Raw genomic sequence first — 25,327 nt, 5'->3', positions numbered from 1 at the left:
AATCCTCTCAACCACCGACCTATCCAATACTAGAATTCACATATTTATCATAAAACAGTTGTCTAAATAGGTGGTATTCGTTACAGAACGAAATAGTGTTGATTTTAAGGGATATGCTTGGAAGACCAGAATAAACTAGCCTATAATGTCTATTGTTGCAAAAACTGTTAAATAAATAACACAATAACGTGTAAACTATCAGGCAGAAAGGCATGTTTTCAGATCGTCTAGAAACGAATATGTAGGCTGAACTAGTATATTTATAGGCATAGCATGCATACATGAACGCACTGTTTCATTCGACTCCAATGAATTCCATAGTTTTATTTCGTAATCTATTCTATTCCCAAACATCATTAGAGATAATTTTCTGTCATTTAAAAATAGCCATACTCTATTCATTGCTGTGTGAGTAGGCTAGGGTTATATCTGAAGAAATACAAAGGGCTCAGTTGGAGACATCGCCGATGATGCTGCAGATGCCTAAACTGCGCGGGCAAGCGCACGCCTGAGATGTACAGTGAGGGCGGGGTTAAACATCAAAGATGATTTCTAGCTAAATCAAATGTTCTCAAGCAGCTGGGGCATGAATGAAGTGTATGCTATATAGGATGCTCGAATTATATAGGATGAGGACGAAGAAGCAACCATATTTCTCTGACTGTGACATTCACTCTTTGGGAAGCCATTCGATTTTTACAGTGTTTCTTATGCTATTTATTTCTTATTGATCCATTGTTTATTATATTCCCACCATTGTCTTGTCGACATTATCTGCCATTATGTCGGATACCGCGGATACCGAAGATAATCAGGATATGTTACCGAGTTTGGTCCAGCAGATAGTTCAGCGGATCACAGCGGGAGAGGTAAGTGAACGTCAGATATGATTTATGTTAATGCCAGATCTGTAGCCTGTTGGAGCAACGCTGGCGTGTTCGGTATTGCTTCGGCTAGATCTAGGTGTGTAGTCTAGGTAGAGGAAGGATGCTCAAGGTTTTGTGCCGTCCTTGGAACAGGGTTAGGGATGTAAAGATAAAATGTGCATGAAATATGAGGATTTGTAGATGGCTCTTGTAATTTATTTTATTCTATATCTATCCATCTTATCTGTATGCTATCTGAAAGTGTGACGTAAGCAGTTCATGTGGGGTGCGAGACTCACAAAGGTTTTTTCCTTCTCCATATAATCTCCATGAAGATCTTTATTTTCCTTTATCCTTTTATAGGCTGCAAATAAATGCCATTATCTTATGTCAAGGTTGTCAATCATCATAAATCGAAATATTGAATTTAAATATACTAAATTCGCCTTTGCAGGATACCAAGGTGTTACATAAAGAATATACTGCAAATGCAGTTCTACGAAATATTCTAGGCTTTTGACCCATTAGCATACATTATTAAAGACGTGCTCCGGAACTTTGGTGACTACTAAGTTTTTTTAAACATCCCACTTTGGACTGGATATGCAGTTCATACATGCATAATCTATGAGCAGCATTGATGTTTTACCGCAATTAGCCACAAAATCCATAGTTTGAAAGTGACAGGGTTTTTTTAGGCTGTGCTGCGCCATTTTTCTACATTTTCCTCCACGTTGGCCAGCCCCCTTGAAATTCGAGTTCAACCAATGAGCTTCAGCACCTCTCCATATGAGTGACAGCTAGCGACAGGCACATTATGCACCTACAGCAGAGTGAGCGACAGCAATTACGTGGTGCACAAATCTGCACATATGCGAGATTGTATGCAATTTTTCAGGGACCGGTTTCGGCTTGTGAAGGCTACGGTCAGAACTACTGTAAAAGTACCAGATAATCTCTTTAATGCCAATCATTTGTGTAACTAGGACCCATGTAATATTTACATTTGGCGTGGATTTTATTTTGGACAATGCACCAGATGTGCAAACTGGTAGGGTAAGCTTTAGCCTACATTTCAAGCCATTCATAATTAACATGGGATTTCATGCACTATAATATAGCCTATTCCTAATGTCCTTCCCTAAAAATGATCTTCAATGCTATGAGTGCATGTTTTTTTTGCAAATGATAGGCCAAACAGTTGCTATTTTGGTAATGCAACAATGTAGCATCTCTCAATTTTGAAACATTGTTGCAAACCTCAGGTATTGGTCGAGTGCCCTCATACTCAACTGGGATCTGGACCCAGAATGGGGTCAATACGGACCCCAGGTAACCGACCTCTGGCATCATATAAACACACATAAGACATGGAACAATTTGTAAAATTGCAGGAATTGTTCTTTAAAAAAGCAAAAACATATTAGACCCATGTAAAATGTGTAGAATTGCGGGAAATTAGCTTTAAAACTGAACAATTTTCTGTCTGCCAACAAGAGGGGTGTGAACAGTGTGAGCTGGGGGTTTGTTACAGTAATCACGATATCCATACGGACCTTAGCCACCTAGGAAATTTGTGTGACCCGACCTTCTCAAATGTTCTAGGTGGCAAAGCATTTATCGGCCAGTGAAAGCCGATCATTTTGCCCTCCCTCTCTTTTAACCCAATGAGTCCCACCGTATCGCCGGCACGTTTTGGACTTCTAACCCCTTTTAAACACTGCGTTCGAGCTACACCTCTGTATTGTACGATTGGATTCGTTTATTTCTTCTGCATCCGCCGTAGATACCAACCATTAGTCTGTGTGATTAACGTGGGCTGTGTTTGTGAGGCAAGGATGGATCCCGAAGTTGCCCGGAGCAGGATCTTTTATAGAGTCCGAATGGCTTGAGCTACAAACTATTAAAAGCTATCTATGAAAATCTGATTTCCGTCCTCGCAATGGGAGTTATTTTCTGTGGTTCCTTTGATTTCCGTCTTCGCAATGGGCTGTCTAGCTCCCGCCCATCCTTTCTTTAGATTGGCGGATACACCTCCATAAATAAAATAACTCCCTTGCTCGGTGGGCGAAATGATGAAAAACGCCACCTGCTGGAGGGAGACCGATTTTCCGTCGAGTTGGACCTCGCCTTTCTCTTCCTCTTTGATGATGCTCACAAGCTACACAAGAGTCGTTAATAACACATGTCAAAGTCGTTACACGGAGGTGCCAAGTTTCTGCGGGTTTTCGCTCCTCCGTTGTACTTGATTGATGAATTAAGGTCACTAATTAGTAAGGAACTCACCTGGTTTTCTAGGTCTTAATTGAAAGGAAAAAAACAAAACCCCGCAGATAGTAGGCCCTCCATGTTATTAGTTTGACACTCCTGTTCTACATAGAAGATCATTGGAAATCCTCGGACAAAGTGTCTATAATACTGTAATAAGCTCACATAGTTGCTGTCACAAACTCCAAACAGTTGTTACTGACTAGTTGGATATTGATTACCCAGTGAGCAAACTATTTCTGTAGCCCACTAACTAGCAGCATTCATAAACATACATTTTTCTCAGGTTTTTGCTTTGGCTAACTTTTTAAAATTGAAATGTGTCAATAAAACTCATAAATGGTTCTGCTTATGTTCAGTTGTTTTGTGTTGTACTTGTAGCCCTCATTGTCCTGAAAAGAAAATGGTAAAACACTTAATTGTGAGGCTAAATATAGTCTGGAAATGCAGATAAATTAGTCAGATTTTGACTGGGATCTCGGGACTGATAGGGTTAAATACTCAGGGCTGCAGCATTGTTACTATGGTGATTTCAGTGTCTCTAACCCGCCCCACACAGCTTGCTACTGTCTGTCATTGCTTGAACTGCACCAGCGCTGTTGCTGATTCACGCCTCGCAGTTTCATCCATAGCGTCTAGTCATGGTATTTAATTCATTGTCGACTCAACAGCGCTCTTGAGTGCAATAGTCGTAATCTTTAACAAACGCTGGACAACTTTTAATAAGCTAAACGCCTCAAAAACAAAAAAGATATTCATCATGTCTGCAGTGTCGCGACGCAACTCAATTGTATCGGTAAGTGGAAATTGTACAGGTCATACTGGTTTTATATGACAAACTATGTGCTAAGTTAGTAACACCCTCGTGGAACGATACTGATTAATCATTGTTAGAGGTTTACAGACTCCATGGTTGACCTTATCTTATTTCAAATTGCGAGGTCAAAATTAGGGTATTTCTATAGCAAGTACTCCTTCTCATATGGTAATGAGAATCTGTGGTTCCTTTTTTTTCGAGGAATTGTTAGCTTTGCTGTAACCATTTTGTGCTTCCTCAGCTAACCAACAAGCTGATGCATGAACTTCCTAAACTACGTGCATAGCCTACCAGGGTAGACGCTACACTAATATTTTTAGGAAAAATCAAATGTATTGATTAGTGTCAGGTGAGTTTGTTTTTGTTTGACGGTTTCAAAGTATTTGAAGTGAGCAAGCCTAATACAATGACGAATGTGCTTTTATTTTAGACGTATGCCTAGTCTATTAAAACTGGCTTCCCTTTCAAATGAAATGTTTAAAAAGTAACGATAATATCGGTTCATACTATGTATATTACTGTAGGCCAGCGTTTCCCAAAATCGTTCCTGGTTATCCCAAGGTGTGCTTTTTTTAAATAGATTTTTTTTAACCTTAACAGTACACAGTTAATTCAAATAATCAAAGCTTGATGTTGACTTTAATCATCTTTGTAATGTAAGGGCAAAAAACAACAACAATGTGTACCCCTTGGGGACCCTAGGACCGAGTTGCTGTAGGCTTAGTCTTGTCTACCTGCCTGATCTCTCTTGTATGTGGGAGCAGTTCGCCCGGGCCTGAGACTACTGTAGAAATAATAGTGCTGTCTGTGTCTACACCAGGTCCCTATCAAGAATATTGAGCGGGAGCTCATTTGTCCGATTTGTAAGGAGCTGTTTACGCACCCCCTCATCTTGCCCTGTCAGCACAGTGTTTGTCACAAGTGTGTCCGAGAGCTGCTGCTGTTGAACCATGAGGATTCCTTCGATGCTGGGTCTGAATGTTCCCTCCCTGGGAGCCCAGGACCACGATCCAGAGTGCCCTCGCCAAGCATGGAGAGGCTGGATAGGCTTGCAAGATCAGGTGCGTTTGAGTTTGGCCAGTCCTCATGCCCATATTGTGATTCTGACAACATCACATGCAATTTGCAGTGAAGTTCTATGGACATGTCATACCCAGGTTCATCTTTCACATGTATTTGCTGAAAGTCATTCTCTGGGTTGTAGAATGGAATGGACTCCACCACCGATCTCATCCAGTTTAAAATCATCATGTTAGATGTTCATACTTTTCCTGTAATCTTGTCCACTTTGAGATTGGTCTTAAGTTTCTTTAACAGAATGAAGTAACACGACAAGCATTTAAGTCATCACTTTTGTTTTGTCTAGACTCTAGTTCCATGTCCGTAAGGCATTCACTTCAAAAATCCTTTAAATTATAGTTCTATTGTGTGAATATTAGTAATACCAAGCAATTTCTTAACACAACATGCCTATCATTTTCAGCACCTTGATAGAATAAGGCTTGAGTTATGTACATATGGTGGAACGAAGCATGACTGTTATCCCACTAAAGCATTTAAAATGCTTGAGTGTTGGTGGGGGGGGGGGGGGGGGGGGGGGCAATATTATTTGCTTTGCAAAAAAAAAAAAAAGAGGTCTAAGTCCAAGGCGCTAGCAGCATGGAGTGAGACAAGGCAGTCTTTCACCCTGCCACTCCAAAACACCAACCAATTCACATTTTCCCAACCTGAATGTGCCCATTCTTCATGTCCAGGTCTGCATCTATTAAAACAGTGGATACGTTCAATGCTGTTTAGAAAAACAGGGTTATAGAGCTGGTAAAATTATAATACTTCCTTGGTCATCTTAAGAATCATTAACTAAATTACAATCCTTGTGGGGTTAGTAACCATTGCACTCATGCAGATTTAGTAAAACAAAATCTGATAATTACTTTGACAATCTTAAAGGACATTACTTAAGGAATATTTTGGCAATGGGGTCATTGATCTACTTCCCCAGTGTCAGATGTACTCGTGGATACCATTTTTATGTCTGTGTCCAGTATGAAGGAAGTTGGAGGTAGTTTTGCGAGCCAGTGCTAACTATCGTTACTCATAGATTTCCAGTCATTGCGCTATCTGCTAACTCCAACTTCCTTCATACTGGACACTGAGGCATAAAATGGTATCCACATGTTTATCTGACTCTGGGGAAGTAGATCAAGCACTCCATTGCCAAATTCTTTAAGTATCACTTTACCATACCTTTCAGTAAAAGTCTTAAATCTCTGACAGCATTACAGTAATGTTTTTTATCCTTGCTGACTGGATGTCAGCCCAGTGGTGGTCATGGTGGAATGAATGGGGGATTAAATGAACTGAAGCCAGGACTCACCTATATTTATCAGACAAGTGCTTTCAAAGCTAACAATGGTTTGTTACTGCAACCTCAATGTTTTCTTCACCTTGTTTTATTAGGATTCAGACCAGACTTTTTTGTTTGTTTTAGAGTATGTTAAACTCAATGTACCTACAGATGTTTTGAAATATGTGATTTCACATGTTTTGACCTTAACCTTTTTTAAGAGGGCAATTTCTTTTAAGCACTGTTGTGTTGGCACTTGTCCACTGTTATTAGAAGTACATCAGGTTTGACTCCACTCCTGTTCACATACTGTATATGTTAATCTCACTTCACTTCTTTGTCCATTGCTTGCAGCCACACTGCAGAGAAGGTCGTTTGGGAGGAGAGGTAGACGCGGGTTCCATTTTTTGAATAGCTGTAGTAGTGAGTACAGTGTTACTAGATCCCCCCTGTGAACCCCAACTTACTGTTACTCTACTGTACGTAACACACAGCTGACAATAGACCACCTGATCTTGGTAGACGTGGCATTCTGGCTTTTTAAAAAGTCTACTGAGCAAAGGCATAAATGTAAATTATGTCCTACCAATTTGTCTACATTTGGTGTTTTGTTCAGTTTTTTTTTTCTGGCCTGGTGCTTTCAGGGTTTAGTGCTCCCCTTTCAACACATGCATGTCTTAGTAAGTAGGTTGGAGAATGAGTGAGTGAGCGAGCTACAGCTCTGGATGGAAATCTCAGAGGTGAGAGAAATGGGAATGGACTTAAAGGAATTGGTTTAAAGTGGGATTTCTTAATGCCTGGGCAAATGTAGAGGGGTTTCCCATCCCTGTAGCCTCTGATGCATTCAGTACCTTGTGGAGGAGGCCAGTAGATTCACTTTTAGAAGCAGCAGGGGACCTAGTTCTATGTAACACAACACAGGGGGTTAGTTTTAGATATGCCAAGATTCTCTAGAGCAAGGGTGTCAAACTCATTCCACGGAGGGCAGTGTCTGCAGGTTTCTGTTTTTTTTCCTCCTTTCAATTAATACCTAGACAACCAGGTGAGGGAAGTTCCTTACTAATTAGACCTGAATTCATCAATCAAGTAAAAAGGTGGAGTGACAACCCGCAGACACTCGGCCCTCCGTGGAATGAGTTTGACATGTGCACTAGATTATACCACTGCAACCTTCAATCATATGCCTGCTGACAGGCTTGCCCCCAGGATGCTTTTTTAGCACTACGGTTCATCTGTAATTGAAAATTATAACGTTTTAGAGACTCATGTGTTTGTAGAGATTGCTCTTAGCCACAAGCCAATGTTCTAACCAACTAATTTGTTCTATTTGATGTGACACGCCCCATAAAGCACACATTTGTGACACGCCCCTAAAGCACAGTGCCAAACAAAATAATGGTCTTACTGAAACTTTAGTAGACATTTTTCATTCAGTTTTTACTTATTTTTTTATGTTGTAGCGCTCAGTAGATGTTTTAAAAAGGCTATGCCGCAATTGTCCTAATGCTAGTGAAAGATTCCCTATATTATAAACACTTCACATCTCTCCTAACAAGTGCATCTGAACAAGTATCTAAAATGGCACCAGAATGAGTCTTACTTAATGCAGGATACCAACCAGTCTTCCCTTTCATAGAGATCAAGTATTAAAGGCAACCAACAGCTTTGTCTGAAATCATTCATCTTGACAGTTTATTTTTCAAGTAGAGTTAAAACAAGGTGTAGGGAGGATGTATTTCTCCCAGCGTGTACAGTATTTGGTTTAGTCACATACTCTTGGCAAGATTGCCTGCATCCCTTTTGTAATGCAGTCCTGGTTATGGTGATGAGGCTCTGTCGCATTATGATGACTCGAACCATGTTGTTAATGATGTGGTTCTGTAGGTAACCCACCCCTTTGCCCTGCTATAATGGCCTTGCAATGACTCGTCAGTTTTTGCCCTGAGCTCTTTCTCTGCACTAGCAATCACCCTCTGAATCCCACTGTGGCAGCAGGCAGTGTGTCTCAGCCTGCTACCGTACACCTTGCTGTAGGCACATGCTGCAGCAACCTCCTCCCTCCCTGACCAGAACACCCACTCAGCCTAAGTATCTGTCCTTTTAATATCCCCATCGCCTTCAGGCCAGGACACGTGGCCCCCACCTCATCGATTTTCCATCCCAATCCCCTCCCTGACCTGCCGCTTCATCCAATACATCAAGCCTGCTCACCCACTACTCTATCCTCCTCAGTCTGCCATTATTATACAGTCACACACACATTCCAAATGCAAACGCCATGATTGACCCGCATGCTTGCTTTGCGCCCACCACTCGTCTGTTGGTGCTCTGCAAAATGTTTTTTTCTTCCTTTGCTTGCCATTTTCCTAAATGCGTTTCATGCTCAGTGACAAGGTCCAGCTGTTTGCATCTGTCATGTGTCATGAATGCCTTTGTCTGCATTTTTTCTAATATTATGCTACAGCTTTGTAGTCTTTCTAGATGATGATGCTTTACAAGGCATCTGGTTGTGATGCATTGAACTGGACAAATGGTTTCAAAATGAATTTTCTCTGCAGGTAGTGGAAATCAATTACACTCTTACCCTTTGGTTGATCTGTTCTGTGTCATTGCTTTTTCAGTTAGTTTTGTCAGTGGGTTTCCCACCTTTTACTTTCCACCTGATTTTGTAATTTATTTAAAATCATTTAGATTTTACGTGAATCTTTATGTCCAGGTCATTGTAAACACATGCTCTTCCTATCTCTTGTGTGATCCATTATTGAGAGGGGTCACCCTGTAGCGAGAGCTGCCGGAGAAGGAAGGACCCGTGTTTGTTCTGTCGGACACTGACCCTTCCAGTCTGTTTGTCTGCCTGTCTCTGTGCAGGCCCACCCTTCGATTAGTACTCTAATGGCTGTTCTGTCCTAGCAGGCTCCATCTCCTCACCAGGATGGAGACGTGGCTCTGTGACCCCCCGCGTTACCACTTTCCCGTGCCCAGGCTGCCAACACGATGTGGACCTGGGTGAGCGGGGCATGAGCATGCTCTTCCGGAACTTCACCCTGGAGAGCATTGTGGAGCGCTACCGGCAGGCAGCCCGCGCCGCCGTGGCCATCATGTGCAACATGTGCAAGCCGCCCCAGCAGGAGGCCACCAAGAGCTGCATGGACTGCAAGGCCAGCTACTGCAACGAGTGCTTCAAGTTCCACCACCCATGGGGTACCCCCAAAGCCCAGCACGAGTATGTGGGGCCCACCATGAATTTTAGGCCCAAGGTAGATACCCTTGTCCACCTCGGAGGGGTTTTCATTGTTTATTGCAAGCAGGTTTTTCTGGTGTTGATTTTAGAATAGTGACCTGCTCATGTCAATGATGGTGGACGACTCATTGAGTTGATCGGGTTAATGGTGCAGCCATCAGATATGTTGACAGGACTGGTCCTTAACCAGCTCATTAGCATTCATTGTTGCGATAAGTTTTAATTTGGGCTGACAATACCAGTCTCTTCTCTGCCTGTCTTTTGTTGTGCAGTTGCCCATTCAGAACTAATGATTTCTGGGCATTAAAAATGTCCTCCAGTACTTCTGTTTTGCATTTTGAGGTGTGACGTGTTTGCGGCATTGAAAATGTCAGCTAGTCCAATGTGTTTCTCACGTCCATCAGGTGCTGATGTGTCCGGAGCATGAGATGGAGAAGGTCAACATGTACTGCGAGGTGTGCCGCCGTCCAGTCTGTCACCTGTGCAAGCTGGGAGGCTCCCATGCCAACCACAAAGTCACATCCATGAGCAGTGCCTACAAGATCCTCAAGGTACCGTATAATGAACTGTTGTCTCGATCCGTTGACTTGACCAGACTTGAAAGCAATCAAGGGTGTGTACTCTAGGAACCAAATGGGCCGTAAGGGGAGGAACCGATCTGAATTTGTCCAATAAGAAAGTTTTGTTTTCTGTCGCAAGTATTTTTGCTACAATGTGTAGTAATGAATACATCCTTGGGGAAAGTGTTAGTTTTGAAGTGGTTGTCTGCTCAACTGGTCAGTGAAGCAGTGATGTTGACATACTACATGGACAAAAGTATGTGGGCACCTGATCTTCGAACATCTCATTCCAAAATCATGGCGTTGCCCCCCCCCCCCCCCTTTGCTGCTGTAACAGCCTTAACTTTTCTGTGAAGGCTTTCCACTAGATGTTGGAACATTGTTGCGGGGACTTGCTTCCATTCAGGGCATTAGTAAGTTCGGGCACTGATTTTGGGCAATTAGGCTTGGCTTGCAGTTGCCATTCCAATTCATCACCAAAGGGGTTAAAGTCGGATTTCTGTGCAGGCCAGTCAAGTTCTTTCACACTGATCTCAACAAACTATTTCTGTATGGACTTCGCTTCGTGCATGGGGGCGTTGTCATGCTGAAACAGGAAAGGGCCTTCCACAAACTTGGAAGCATAGAATGGTCAAGAACAGCTTTTCCCAAACTCGGTCCTTGGGACACCAAGGGGTGCACATTTTGGGTTTTGCTGTAACACTACACAGCTGATTCAAATGATCAAAGCTTGATGATTAGTTCATTATTTGAATCAGCTGTGTAGTGCTAGGGCCAAAAAACTAAAACATGCACCCTTTGGGGTCCCGAGGACTGAGTTTGGGAAACCCTGGTCTAGATTGTACATTGTAGCATTACAATGACAATTTCCCTTCACTGGAACTAAGGGGCCTAGCCCAAAACATGAAAAACAGTCCCTGACCATTATTCCTCCTCCACAAAACTTCACAGTTCGCACTATGCAGTCGGGCAGGTAGCGTTCTCCTGGCATCCGACAAACTCAGATTAGTCCGTCGGACTGCCAGATGGTGAAGCCTGATTCATCACTCTAGAGAACGTGTTTCCACTGCTCCAGAGTCCAATGGCGGCAAGCTTTACACCACTCCAGCCGACGCATTGCGCTTGGTGATCTTAGGCTGCTCGGCAAATGGAAACCCATTTTCATTAAGCTCCTAACGAACAGTTCTTGCTAACGTTGCTTCCAGAGGCAGTTTGGAATTTGGTAGTGCTGAATTCGGTAGTGAGTGTTGCAACCGAGGACAGACTACTTTTTAAAAACTCATTTTAGCACTCGGCGGTCCCGTTGTGAGCCTGTGTGGTTTCCACTTCTGAAAGGCTAATTAACCTCATTTGAGTCAATTGGAGGTGTACCTGTGGATGTATTCCAAGGTTTACCTTCAAACTCAGTGCCTCTTTGCTTGACATCATGGGAAAATCAAAAGAAATCAGCCAAGACCCCAGAAAACAATTGTAGACCTACAAGTCTGGTTCATACTTGGGAGCAATTTCCAAATGCCTGACGGTACCACGTTCATCTGTACAAACAATAGTATGCAAACATGTGTAAACACAATGGGACCACGCAGCTGTCATACCGCTCAGGAAGGAGACGCGTTCTGTCTCCTATAGATGAACCGACTTTGGTGCAAATCAATCCCAGAACAACAGCAAAGGACCCTGTGAAGATTCTGGAGGAAACGGGTACAAAAGTATCTATATCCACAGCAAAACGAGTCCTATATCGACATAACCTGAAAGGCCGCTCAGCAAGGAAGAAGCCACTGCTCCAAAACCGCCATAAAAAAGCTACGGACTACGGTTTGCAACTGCACATGGGGACAAAGATTGTGCTTTTTGGAGAAATGTCCTCTGGTCTGATGAAAAAAAATATATAACTTTTTGGCCATGATGATCATCATTATGTTTGTAGGAAAAAGGGGGAGGCTTGCAAGCCGAAGAACACCATCCCAACCGTGAAGCACGGGGTGGCAGCATCATGTTGTGGGGGTGCTTTGCTGCAGGAGGGACTGGTGCACTTCACAAAATAGATGGCATCATGAGGATGGAAAATTATGTTGATATATTGAAGCAACATCTCAAGACATCAGTCAGGAAGTTAAAGCTTGGTCGCAAATGGGTCTTCCAAATGGACAATGACCCCAAGCATACTTCCAAAGTTGTGGCAAAATGGCTTAAGGACAACAAAGTCAAAGTATTGGAGTGGCCATCACAAAGCCCTGACTTCAATCCTATAGAAAATGTGTGGGCAGAACTGGAAAAGCGTGTGCGAGCAAGGAGGCATACAAACCTGACTCGGTTACACCAGCTCTGTCAGGAGGAATGGGCCAAAATTCACCCAACTTATTGTGGGAAGCTTGTGGAAGGCTACCTGACATGTTTGACCCAAGTTAAACAATTGAAAGGCAATGCTACCAAATACTAATTGAGTGTATGTGAACTTCTGACCCACTGGGAATGTGATTAAATAAATAAATGAATATAACTTATTCTGACATTTCACATTCTTAAAATAAAGTTGGTGATCCTAACTGACCTACTACAGGGAATTTTTACTTGGATCAAATGTCAGGAATTGTGAAACTGAGTATAAATGTATTTAGCTAAGGTGTATGTAAACTTCCGACATCAAATGTATATACTGTTGTAGGGCGGCAGGTAGCCTAGTGGTTAGAGCGTTGGACTAGTAACCGAAAGGTTGCAAGATCGAATCCCCGAGCTGATAAGGTAAAAATCTGTCATTCTGCCCCTGAACAAGGGGACGTCATTGAAAATATGAATTTGTTCTTACCTTTATTCAACTAAGCAAGTCAGTTAAATAATAATACTGTATTCTAGGCTCATTCTATATAACTACTTAGTATGTGAATGGGTATACATGTCTGCCCACCATTCACATGTGTATTTATCTTCCGGTCTCTGGTCCGGAAGCTTATTTCGAATGGAGTTTTTGCATTGTGTGTTTAGACACTGTTTTCTCAACAGCTCATTTCAGTAGATCTACTGCTGTACATAGCATTCTTAGTATACAGTATCTTGTGTAAATCTTTGTATAGATTGCATTTGGATGACTGTTAGTACTATTTGGATTAATTGGATTTGTTCTGACATTTTTATTTATGTTTACTTAATTTACATCATTGTTAGGAGCTAGTAACTTAAGCGTTTTGCTGCACCTGCTATAACATCTGCTGAACTATGTAAACAACCAATAAATTATTTTATTTTGAGCCCCCTAATGAAATATTTATCAGTCATTTGTATCTGCTGAGTGGCACACGTCCACAGGATCAGTTTACCTTTGAGCAGTGTAATCCACATGTGCGGTCATCAACAAGCACCCCCCCCAGACTAGACAGAGGTCAGTCAGCCACTGAAAGCAGAGGGACAGAGGACTTTGTGTCCTTTGACTGTAATCTTAGAGGCCTATGGACACAGGCACCGGGCCTGACTCATCCATATTTAATGTAATCATTTGTATCTTATGCTTATCTATCTATTGAACATCTCTGACAATCTCTCTGCTGGCCTTACTGTATGCAGAGGCATATTGGGTGTTTTGTTCTGATGAACAACAGGAACATTCCGGGATGAGGTAGGATTTCAATCGGGTTTCTCAATGCTTTCAAATGTTCTTTGTTGTGATACCAACAGGAGAAGCTATCAAAGAGTATCCATTACTTAATCAGCAAAGAGGACCAAGTGAGGACTCAGATTTCCCACCTGGAGGTGTTGATCAATGAAACTGAGGCAAGTAGTTGTTGACGGAATAAAACTAGTCCTGTGTCTGACTGTTTGTCTTATATTAAATAACAAAGGGACATTGTCTGCACTGAGAAGGAAGTTCACATATTCAAATGCATGTAAATACATACTAATTTGCATGAATTCCACTGCGGAGGGGTTTGCTTAGTCTGACTTTGTCTGTACTGTATTATGATGGATTTCTCTCGTTTACATTTTGTTGTAATATTACTTCTATGCTAGCCTGGTCGCAGATCTGGTTGTGCCATCATTCTTACTTTGTCATGCCAAACTCCTTGTGGTAAGGGGGCATGATGGCACAAACCGATTTCTATGCAATATTATGGCACCATGATGCGTTGACACCCTTCCCTACCTCTGCAGGAGAATGGCAAGGTGGCGGAGTGTGGGGCCTATGAGCACTTTGACCGGCTGTTCCAGACCCTCCAGGAGAGGAAGTCTGAGATGCTGAACTCCATCGAGCAGTCGAGGACGCGGCGTCTGGAGCAGCTCAGGGGCCAGGTGGAGGAGTACCAGGGCATGCTGGAGAACAGTGGCCTGGTGGGCTACGCCCAGGAGGTCCTCAAGGAGACAGACCAATCCTGCTTCGTTCAGACGGCCAAGCAGCTGCACACCAGGTCAGCCTCCCCTCCAGGGACAAATTTCCCCTAGGTGCAGATCTAGGCACAGCTTCCCCTCCTCCAATCATAACCTAAACCAGTAGTGGGGAATTGCTAATCTGAGGGAAGATCAGCTTCTAGGGCAATTTCACCCTACACCTCCAGCCCTGACTGCCTGCCACTCCCAACACATTAGTAAACAAAGGCACAGTAGAGACTGGCTCCCGAAGGATACCATCAGTGGCGATAAAGGCTAATGGTTATTTAATGTCACCATTGTTTAATTAAGGTCAGTAATCAAAAGGACTTTATTCTTAAAGGACCCATTTTCAAACTATTACAGGCCAGAATGCAATTTCCCTGTGGCTGCTCTTGTCATCTAGGTTTCCTAATGGGGATTTGGGCCCTGTGACTCTTCCAGTACTAAAATAAATCTGCTTATGGGTAGGTTGAGCGTGTCAAAGATCCATGACACCAAGTATCGGGGACACTGGGACAGATTGGAATGGTGAAGTGCTGTTTACGTTCCCCAAATCCATTGTGTATAGTGCATATGTTATGTGTTTGTATGCATGTCTGTTTGTTGCTTCAGTCCCTGCTGTTCCATAAGGTGTATTATCCGATTTTTTTTTTTTTTTTTTTTTTTTTTTTTTTTTTTTTTTTTTAAATCAAATTTTACTGCTGGAATGAGTTGATGTGGAATAGAGTTCCATGTAGTACAGCGTGCCTCTGTTCTGGACTGTGAAGAGACCTCTGGTGGCATGTTTTGTGTGGTATGCATGGGTGTCTAAGTTGTGTGCCAGTAGTTCAAACAGACCGGTGCATTCAACATGTCAATACCGCTCATAAATACAATTAGTGATGAAGTCAATCTCTTCTCCACGTTGAGCCACGTGATTGACATGGATATTATTGTTAGCGCTCTGTACATCCCAAGGGACAGCTGCCCTGTTCTGAGCCAATTGCAATTTTCCTAAGTCCCTCTGTGGCACCTGACCACACGACTGAACAGTAGTCCAGGTGCTGCAAAACTAGGGCCTGTAGGACCTGCCTTGTTGATAGTGCTGTTAAGAAGGCAGAGCAATGGCCTCCCGGGTGGCGCAGTGGTCTAGGGCACTGCATCGCAGTGCTAACTGCGCCACCAGAGTCTCTGGGTTCGCGCCCAGGCTCTGTCGCAGCTGGCCGCGACCGGGAGGTCCGTGGGGCGACGCACAATTGGCATAGCGTCGTCCGGGGTAGGGAGGGTTTGGCCGGTAGGGATATCCTTGTCTCATCGCGCTCCAGCGACTCCTGTGGCGGGCTGGGCGCAGTGCGCGCTAACCAAGGGGGCCAGGTGCACGGTGTTTCCTCCGACACATTGGTGCGGCTGGCTTCCGGGTTGGAGGCGCGCTGTGTTAAGAAGCAGTACGGCTGGTTGGGTTGTGCTTCGGAGGACGCATGGCTTTCGACCTTCGTCTCTCCCGAGCCCGTACGGGAGTTGTAGCGATGAGACAAGGTAGTAATTACTAGCGATTGGATACCACGAAAATTGGGGAGAAAATGGGATAAAAAAAAAAAAAAAAGGCAGAGCAGCGCTTTATTATGGACAGACTTCTCCCTATCTTAGCTACTGTTGTATCAATGTTTTGACCATGACAGTTTATAATCCAGGGTTACTCCAAGCAGTTTAGTCACTTTAATTTCCACATTATTTATTACAAGATTTAGTTGAGGTTTAGTGAATGATTTGTCCCAAATACAATTATTTTAGTGTTTGAAATATTTAGGACTAAATTATTCCTTGCCACCGTTCTGAAACTAACTGCAGCTCTTTAAGTGTTGCAGTCATTTCAGTTGCTTTAGTAGCTGACGTGTTGAGTCATCCGCATACATAGACACACTGGCTTTACTTACTCTACGTTTTTTCCCCCCCAGCAACAGACTATGATCGATAATGTCAGAAGCTGCACTGAAGTCTAACAAAACAGCCCCCCGCATTCTTTTTATCATCAGTTTCTCTCAGCCAATCAGTCATTTGTGTAAGTGAAGTTCTTGTTGAATGTCCTTCCCTATAAGCGTGCTGAAAATCTGTAAAATAGCATTGTATCTGGTCAAACAATTTTTTTCCCCCTGAAGTTAACTAAGGGTTGGTAACAAGCTGATTGGTCGGCTATTTGAGCCAGTTAAGGGGGCTTTACTATTAGTGAAGGGAGTAACTTTTTCTTTCCTCCAAGCGTGAGGGGGCACACTTTCTAGTAGGCCTAAATTGGAAATGGGAATGACAATATTGTCCGCTATTGTCCTTAGTAATTTTCTATCCAAGTTGTCAGACCCCGGTGGCTTGTCATTGTTGCTAGACAACTATTTTTTTCACCTGTTCAACGCTTGCTTTACCGAATTCAAAATGACAATGCTTGTCTATGATAATTTGGTTGGGTATACTTGGATCTGTAGTGTCAGCGTTTGTTGCCTTCATTGCATGCCTACTTTTGATAATCTTGCCAATGAAAACGTGAAATGAGTTGTCATATCAGTGAGTTTTGTGATGTATGAGCCATCTGATTCAATGAATGATGGAGCTCTGTTTGCTTTTCTGCCCAAAATGACATTTAAGGTGCTTCAAAGCTTTTTCCTGTCTGTCATTTGTCCTTTTTTCATAGTGTAGTTTATTTTTGTTTTGGCAATCGGTTGTACAGCCAGTTTTGCCATCTCTTTTGCCTCATCCCTCTCAACTATACAATTTTTTTTAAATTCCTCATCAATCCATGGGGATTTAAGTCATTTTCTAATGGGTGCATTGCTTATCCCAGTTAGTAACTGGGATAAGCAATGCTCTGGGATTCTATCCAGCTCTGGGATTCTATCCAGCAACCTTTCGGTTACTGGCCCAACGCTCTAACCACTAGGCTACCTGCCGCCTCATGAGTGGGCAGCCTGATGAAAGCCAGTCAATATTTCAATCACCCAGAAAATATACCTCTGTTGATATCACATACATTATCAAGCATTTCACACATTATCCGGATACTGACTGTTAGCACTTGGTGGTCTATAGCAGCTTCCCACCAGAATGGGCTTTAAGTGAGGCAGATGAACCTGTAGCCATATTAGCCAACAGTATTTAACATGAGATCCTCTAAGCTTTACAGGAATGTGGTTCTGAATATAAAGAGAAACATCTTGTCTTTTCTGTAATGTTATAACCATATATTGTTACCACTATCATCAAAGGTGTTCTGAGTGAGTTTGAGGCATAAAATCAATATCTGTTACTAGCAAATGAGTGATTTCGTGAACCTAGTTTCTTAAGCTACATATGTTAGCGTGGGCTATTTTTAACACTTCTGGGATGCTTGATAATTTCTTTCTTTACTGGGAAGCTTAGCAGAGCTGCAATAGTCTCGTAGCCAGTAATGGAGGGCAGCCATTCACTTTTAACTACAAAGTCAATAGCTGCCATTTTGTTTCCTCTTTTCTTACTCTCCAGAATTGCGAAATCCACCGAGTCTCTGAGGACGTTCCACCCCGCGGCTGACCCCTCCTTTGATGAGTTTGTGCTGGAAACTTCCAGAGAGGAGACTCTGCTGAAGGAGCTATGTTTTGGGGGAGGTGAGTTCCCCACCCCACACTCCTAATATGTAAAAATGTATGCAGACATTGCAATGCAAGCCCAAAGTTGAACCGTCATTTGTTGACACTCCTCATTGGTTCCCCTTTAACTCACCTCCGCCTCAACCCGTCAGTCACTTTCACCTCCTCCTGGGCTCTGCTCTCTGTTAAGACACTGGTAACCAGAAGCCCTTTTAATTCAATAAGCCGGTTACACTCCTGATATACACACAGGGATTTTGGCACAGAGAGCATTGCAGGGCTTTTTGCTGGTCCACTGCTTTGCATATAGACTCGATTTAGAGAAAAGGGAACTGTGCAGCGGGCTGGATATAATTATGTTTCTGTGAAAAGGAACGGATTTGACATGCGCATATTAAGTAGGGGCAGCGCTACCCTGGAAGTAAACAGGAGGCTTCTTATAGGCTCCCATCTAACTGTGGCTGTCCTCAGAATGAGTTCCAACCCTGCTCCTTCTGTCCCACAGGTATTACTGTGTGTTTTGAATGGGCTTGTGAGCTCGTTGCGCTATAAAGATTACTGACCACAAAGGGGCCCTGCTTTGTCTCCCCGTAGTGAGACGAAGGGTCATCTGTGTTCGTTAGCGACAGTTGGTTGGCAGCGCGGGGGCCAGGCTGTCTTTAGGACAGGGTTCAGACCTGTAGAAGTGGGCTACATGGAGCAGCGCTGCATGGATTTCTTATTAAACTAGACCAGACAGAGTAGAGGAACGAACAGCTCCAACCCAGGACCAGGATCATGCCAGGGTCGTCTTCAAGGCAACAAATAGAAGGAAACCGTTTCGGTGGGGGTCTGGGGATGGGGACCGTGACCTCCCCCTCCTAGATATATCACCCAAAGAGGTGATGTGTAATTTCAACCCCAGTACTCAAGCAGATCTCATTACGGTGTTGTGGAGTCTTCTATGCTCTATATTTGAATCTATCCCCCCACTAGTTGAACCATAAAGGTGTTGTTTGTTCTCCCCCTTCCTAATCCAGCCCCTCCAGAGGCTGCAGTCTGGTCTCACAGCCAGTGAGAAACAAGGAGAAGCCTCTGTTCTTTGGTGTAATGCCTGTCCTGTCCCGTCCCGGCCGTAGCCTGATCAATAGGTTGTTTCTCTGAGAATATCGGCGCTCTCAGGCTGGTAGCCCGCTGGGTTGGCAGACCGCCCAGCCCCCCCCCCCCCCCTCCCTCCAGTCCTGATCAAACCTGCTGGACCTGGCTGTGGCTGACAGGAAGCTATGTCTGCAGTGAGGGGAGGGGGGTGAAGGATTTGCAAAGTGCTTTTCCTGGCAATATTTTTTTAGCTTCTCAATCTTGTCCATATTCTGTCTGATCTGAGTTCAGTCACATCTCGTAAGAACTCAATGCACTTACATAAACCAATGTGTCTATTTTTTATTTTATTTCCAGATAACCAATACCATTTTAAAATAAGGTCTAGCATGTTTTGTATGGACCGTTATGTCTCTGTCAAGGCTTACTTGTCCAAGGCTTGCTTATGTTAGTTTGTCAATTTAGATATTTGTATTTTTTGGGAGGCTTGGACTTTAACCTGACCCCCCTCACTCTGCCATGTTCCTTTTCTCCGACCCTCTCAGTCCCCGAGCCTCCCATCATTGATCTGTCCCGTAGTCGCGTCTACAACGAGGGCTTGTTGTGCTGGCAGCTGGCTGAGGATACCCTGGCCACAGACCACCAGGTGCTGGAGTACAGGAGGCTGGGCGCGGAGCAGGATGAGGAGGGCGTCAGCCTCTGGCGCCTCACAGACAGGGTGTACGGCCCTAGCACAGTGGTGTGTGATCTGGAGGCCGACAGCCTCTACTCGTTCCGAGTCCGCAGCTGCCGCAACTCCCTCTACAGCCCCTACAGCCCAGAGGTCACCTTCCACACACCACCTGCCCCAGGTAGGCTCCAGGCACTGATGTCTCACAAATGCACTGAGGATGATGTCGTATTCATGTGTAGGGGTGGCACTCGTGATGGGCAGGGAGAGAGGTGGGCCTGGGCCATATTCTGAAACACGGCACTACTGGAATAGCAACTCATAACTAAAAAATGCTCGGCAATCATGTAACAATGCTTTAACGCCATTTCTGTGTTGCAGGACCTGGGAAAAACTAGTATACTGGGCTCTATAGCCGGCGTATATCTACTAGGCTGTGAAAGTAGAAGAAGATTTCAAATAGACAGATGCTCCACTGTTCAAAGTGAACTGTGGGATAAAATACAGTGGACAGTTATGAAATCTCTGTGACTATTACTTCAGCAACCATCTCCTTTGTTGGATTGCAGAAATCACAGCCTTTTGAATGCTTTGTTTCTTTTAGACGGACTGAAGCGTTTCAGAGTCCCAGAGTAACAATACATCTGCTTACGACTTTCAAAGTGTTTTTCAGCCTCTGATGGTTAGGTGCTCTGATTTTAGCTGTCGTATACCGTCTGTAAAGCACTAGATCTCTTTAATTCCTCAAGTCTATTGAATTGGACAGTCCCCACCCTCTCGTCCTAACTTCCATGTGTGTGTACAATTGCTGATCCATTTGGATTTTGTTTATCCTCAGTTGCCTCATTAGTCTGCAGTAAACTAGGGCTGAGAGCTGGGTCCACTGTGGATTGAAGCCCAGTGATAGGACTGGGAACCCACATTCCTGTGTCCTGACTGGGGATTTTTCCCAGTGGTGTGCGCAGTGTGTTAGTAATGAGGTGGAATTCTGGGTCAATGCAGGCCTCAGACAGACCAGACATTACAGTAGCTGCAACACGCCTCACAAGTCAGTGGAGGCATACTGCATACTTATCATTACTGTACGACAATACATTTGTCCTTTTTTTTTTTAATGAAGGGTGTCTTTAAGATCACTCAAGTTTGTGTAGTTCATGCAACAAGTGGTAAACGGTTAGTATTTTTGCACTTGTTTTTGAGGGATTTTCGTGAATGAATTAAATGCTTTACCATGGAGACAGAATGCAATGGCTCATTGCACAGGCATAACTATTAGTTGGTAAGTGAATTGTAATTATGGCCTTTGGCGTTGTAACTATTTTGAGATTGAGTCGCGGCAGATGTGGCTTAGAAAATAATTTCAAATAACCTTACATGAGAAGTAAAGCATTGTTTGTCTTTCAATACATGTAAATGGATACATTTTGAAATTCTGTCAATTCCTTCACTTTTTTAAAAGATCTTTACAATAGCGACCTCATGTGACACTTTATGAAAGCCCACCTTCTCCCTGGCATCCTGAGACGATGATCAAACAGGACATTCTATCTGTCTGACTTCGTTTTGTGTTGTTGCTCTTCCCGTAGCATTTGGCTTCTTATTCAACGACAATTGCGGGTTCAGCTCGGAGCGGCTGGCGTTGAGCAAGCGCCGTGACTCTGTGGAGAGCATGGCCGGCATGGCGTTCCTGCTGGCTGCTGAGCGTGTGCAGACAGGCAGCTACATGGGCCTGGACTATATCATCGGTGACACGGGCATCTCTCAGGGCAGACACTACTGGGCCTTCCGCGTGGAGCCCCACTCCTACCTGGTCAAGGTGGGCGTGGCCTCTGATTCCAAACTGCTGGAGTGGATCCACAACCCCCGAGACACTAGTAGCCCCAGGTAAACTCTGCTGCCTCAGACTAACTCTATCACTCAATAAGGATTAGGACTGAGTCACAAAGAAGCCTGCGACGTAAGAAGCATTAACTTGTAAACCAGGGGTGGCAAACTCATTCCATGGAGGGCCTAGTGTCTGCTGGGTTTTCTTTTCAGATAGCCCAAGACAGCCAAGTGAGGAGCTCCTTACTAATTAGTGACCTTAATTCATCAATCAAGTACAAGGGAGGAGCGAAACCCTCAGCCCTCCGTGGAATGAGTTTGACACTATCGAGGGTTAATTCACAGAAAAGGCCTTTTCAACAATTCTTTCAAACATCTTTCTGCTATTACCTACTGTGGTTTTACTGTTATGTATATTTGAACAGGCTTCCAGGTAACAATGAGGAAACAATCAGTGTGACAGTATTATTGAATGGGCTGTAGTTGTAGGCTGACTGTTGCCTGTCTCCCACCTCCAGGTACGACCACGACAGTGGCCACGACAGTGGCAGCGAGGACACGTGCTATGATCTGTCCCAGCCCTTCACTCTGCTCACTGTGGGCATGGGCAAAATGTTCCTCCCCAAAGCTTCCATCTCTGCCGGCGGAGACCACGGCGACCACAGCAACCGGGTGCTGCCTATGCCACAGCGTATCGGCGTGTGCCTAGACTACGATGCGGGCCGGGTCTACTTCTACGATGCAGACACCATGAGGTGCCTTTACGAGCGGCAGTTGGACTGCTCCGGTACCATGTACCCTGCCTTTGGCCTCATGGGTAGTGGCAAGGTCCATCTAGAGGAGTTCATCACAGCAAAGCGGCTGTCGTATATGTGAGATTCTGGGCCTTCCACACACAGGTCTCTCCCTCTCAACACTTGCCTTTGCGTTCATGTTGGTCTCTGCTTTCAGTCAGGTATGTTTGTAGTGATTTTTGTTTTTGTCTGCAGTACTTCAGCTGACTATTAATCCAGGTCTTTGTTTTTTTTAATGAACACCTATTTATGTATCACTACTAAGTCCAGTAAAACGTAGCCAAGAGAAACCTGAAGAGCCTTGCAGCTACGTCTATGTGCCTTTCACAGTAAATAGATCATCTAACAAATGCTATGATTTGTCTAACTGTGCACAACAGCAAGGCTAGTCATCACTTACAAGGGTGAGTGTATGTAGGTCACAAGGACCCCTCGGTTGAGAAACATCCCTACCAAAAATGTGTAATAGAAATCGCACCTAATCAATGTCCTTAGTCAAGAGTCTGTCAACGCCAGTTTGTTACACTGCATTTGATTTGAACACATGCTCAAAAAATTTGCACTTTTTATTTTTATAGACGAGCACACTTTCTTGCACTTAATGTCACTACCTAACCACTCTGAACACTTTCAATGCTGAACATATTTATCTGAATCGTAACACTAAACATTCACGTTCAGGGTGTAATTCTAACGGTCTGTGTGCTACTCAGACCTAAATCGTGTGTTGGTGTCAGTGGGAGACTTTTGTCGTTAAATTACTCACGGAGATTAGTTGTTGATCACTAAATTGTCACGTTAATGAATTTACCTTGCACTGCTGCCTCGGATGCAGTGGTTGTTTTCTGTTTAGCACTGGGAATGTGAAACTTCAAACACTTCCATGTTCTCACTACACAAACTGTCCCACGGAACTCTACTACGATGCGACTTCTTCCTGACACATGTCATGTTAGTGTACAGAACTTAGACATTTGTTACGCACGTTGACGATTGGCTCTTGAGTATCAGCTAGGACAACAAGGTTTTAGGGCATACCACGGGTCTGTTCAGCAGCGTTTCAGAACCTTCCGATTTTAGAAATATATTGTGTAAACCGATCAGATGCTTTGTCCTCTAGAAAAGGGAGTAATTTTGTGTCTCTACATTTTCTATTTCTGAATGGTTACCCCTGCTGAACATAGCCCCGGTCCCCTCTGGCTTCTTTACATGGGTTTTTGGACAATATCTGTACATATGTTTTGTTTTCTTGAGGGTAAGGATAATCTGTTTTTCTCAGGTTTGTGGCCTATGGGCCTTGTGCTACTGGCCGATCAGCCCTGGAAAACTATACCTTTCTCCTCAACAGAATTTTACTTTTCATTGCGGCTTCCATAAATACATTAGTAATTTACTGTACCCTAATCTCAGCCTTTTAAGATTGTTCATATATCCAATAATAAACTGAAATTAACAATTTTAAATGTTTACCTCAATGTACATATCTAGTGGCATTATTTTTTGGGGGGGGGGAAATAAGTCATAGATCTGCAATTTGTTTTCTATGAGTTTGTATGTGCTGTGACGTTTCTCAGCTTAATCCAACTTGAGCAATTTGGGAAATTGGTGGAAAATTGTAGTTGGAACTAGATCATGTCTGACTGAATTTGTCAAGGGAGCATTTTTAAATCTGTACGCCTCCTTTTCTGTGTGTTGTGATGTTTTAGGTCCACTTGAGTGTTGCGTATCCTAGAATTTGCTGCGTTAATTGTTTTGCTTATCTGAATCATGTAAGTTCATTTTGACGAACAACAATCTGTAGTCTTAATTTTAAATCCTAGCTGCTTCAGAATTGGTGCGCATAATTCTCTACCATTCCTTTTAGGACACAACACTTCTACCTGTTCCTTTTATAATTGACTGTTGAAACACCTTTAAAAAGTCTATGCACTTAATTAACAGGTTCGGGGTTTGTGTTTATCACAGAATGTATTATTTACAGAACAAATTGAATGTCTCGTAGGTGCGTTTTTGTTAATTTGCTTATCTTGGGTCAAGTCACTAGTGGCCGCAGGAGTTGTCTTTCACAGTAGATATTTGCTATAGTGCTCGTCTTATTCTAGCTACTGTACATATCACTGCTGATTTTAGAAAAAGGGAATCCTATGGTTTTCAGTAGTAAGTTAAACCAAATATTCTGCAGACACTCAGTCTAATGGTTCAAGCTAGCACTTTAAACTGTAGCATGTATGCTTCGGCTGTGCAGGTCTGTGTGAATTGTTGTGCAATATTACGTACACTGCAGGGAATAGACCTGTTGTATTCTCCTATTGTAAGTGATGGGATATGTGATGTTCGCTTTCTGTGAGTGATGCTTTGATGTATATTAAGCGTTGTTTGTCATCAGAATCTTGAAATATGTTATTTTATTTGCTGTTTGGGATTTGTATGAAATAAACAAGTGTTTTAAACCAATTGTGTGTGGCTAATTTGTGTTCACTTTGAGTAAGGTTTTATAAATGGTATGTGTATAATCCATGTCACCCCCCTGGGAAATGTGTTCAGTCTCAAAATGCTCTATTTCTAGAGAAGTGCAAGGAAACTGAAAAATGTATGAAATGCACACATACGGACCTTTCTCCCTCTCCTCACTCCAGACCCTGATCCACCCATCCTCATTAGACAGCATGTGATGCTGCAGATAAAGTAAGCTTATCTACCCTTACAAAAAAGTTATACAGGTCATTGACACAATTACTTCTGAGGCAGAAATTCTGTAGGATTTATGAAATCCTGAAGGGGAAAAGTTGACTTGGACTCATGCTGGAATCGGCTGTATGGTGCAGGAATTTTCAAAGATCCTGCACATCAGGTAAAAAAATATGTATATTCCTACAGGGTCAGCTAAATTCTTGCAGGAGTCCTGTAGGGG

General features: G+C 43.4%; 1 protein-coding gene across 5 annotated transcripts; it reads left to right on the top strand.

Annotated features, from left to right (window-relative positions):
* Window positions 1–448: 448 nt before the first annotated feature.
* LOC129853069 (E3 ubiquitin-protein ligase TRIM36-like) lies at window positions 449–24,870 on the top strand. 5 transcript variants are annotated; one of them, XM_055918734.1, is made up of 11 exons: window positions 449–869; window positions 4,772–5,012; window positions 6,653–6,685; window positions 9,212–9,555; window positions 9,944–10,090; window positions 13,772–13,867; window positions 14,246–14,499; window positions 17,948–18,069; window positions 19,674–19,979; window positions 21,385–21,682; window positions 22,141–24,870. In XM_055918734.1, the coding sequence occupies exons 1-11, from the start codon at window positions 783–785 to the stop codon at window positions 22,496–22,498; spliced, it is 2,286 nt and encodes a 761-aa protein (XP_055774709.1). In that variant the 5' UTR covers window positions 449–782; the 3' UTR covers window positions 22,499–24,870. The 5 variants fall into 5 exon arrangements, with proteins under 5 accessions (XP_055774709.1, XP_055774708.1, XP_055774711.1 ...); XM_055918733.1 differs by having other exon boundaries at window positions 6,653–6,721; XM_055918735.1 differs by lacking the exon at window positions 449–869 and adding an exon at window positions 876–3,930 and having other exon boundaries at window positions 6,653–6,721.
* The last annotated feature ends 457 nt before the right edge of the window (window positions 24,871–25,327 follow it).

The sequence above is a fragment of the Salvelinus fontinalis genome, chromosome 4 (assembly GCF_029448725.1).
Source record: "Salvelinus fontinalis isolate EN_2023a chromosome 4, ASM2944872v1, whole genome shotgun sequence".
Lineage (NCBI taxonomy): Eukaryota > Metazoa > Chordata > Actinopteri > Salmoniformes > Salmonidae > Salvelinus > Salvelinus fontinalis.
Note: the sequence above shows the minus strand (reverse complement) of the source record. Positions and strands in the feature narration are given on the sequence as shown.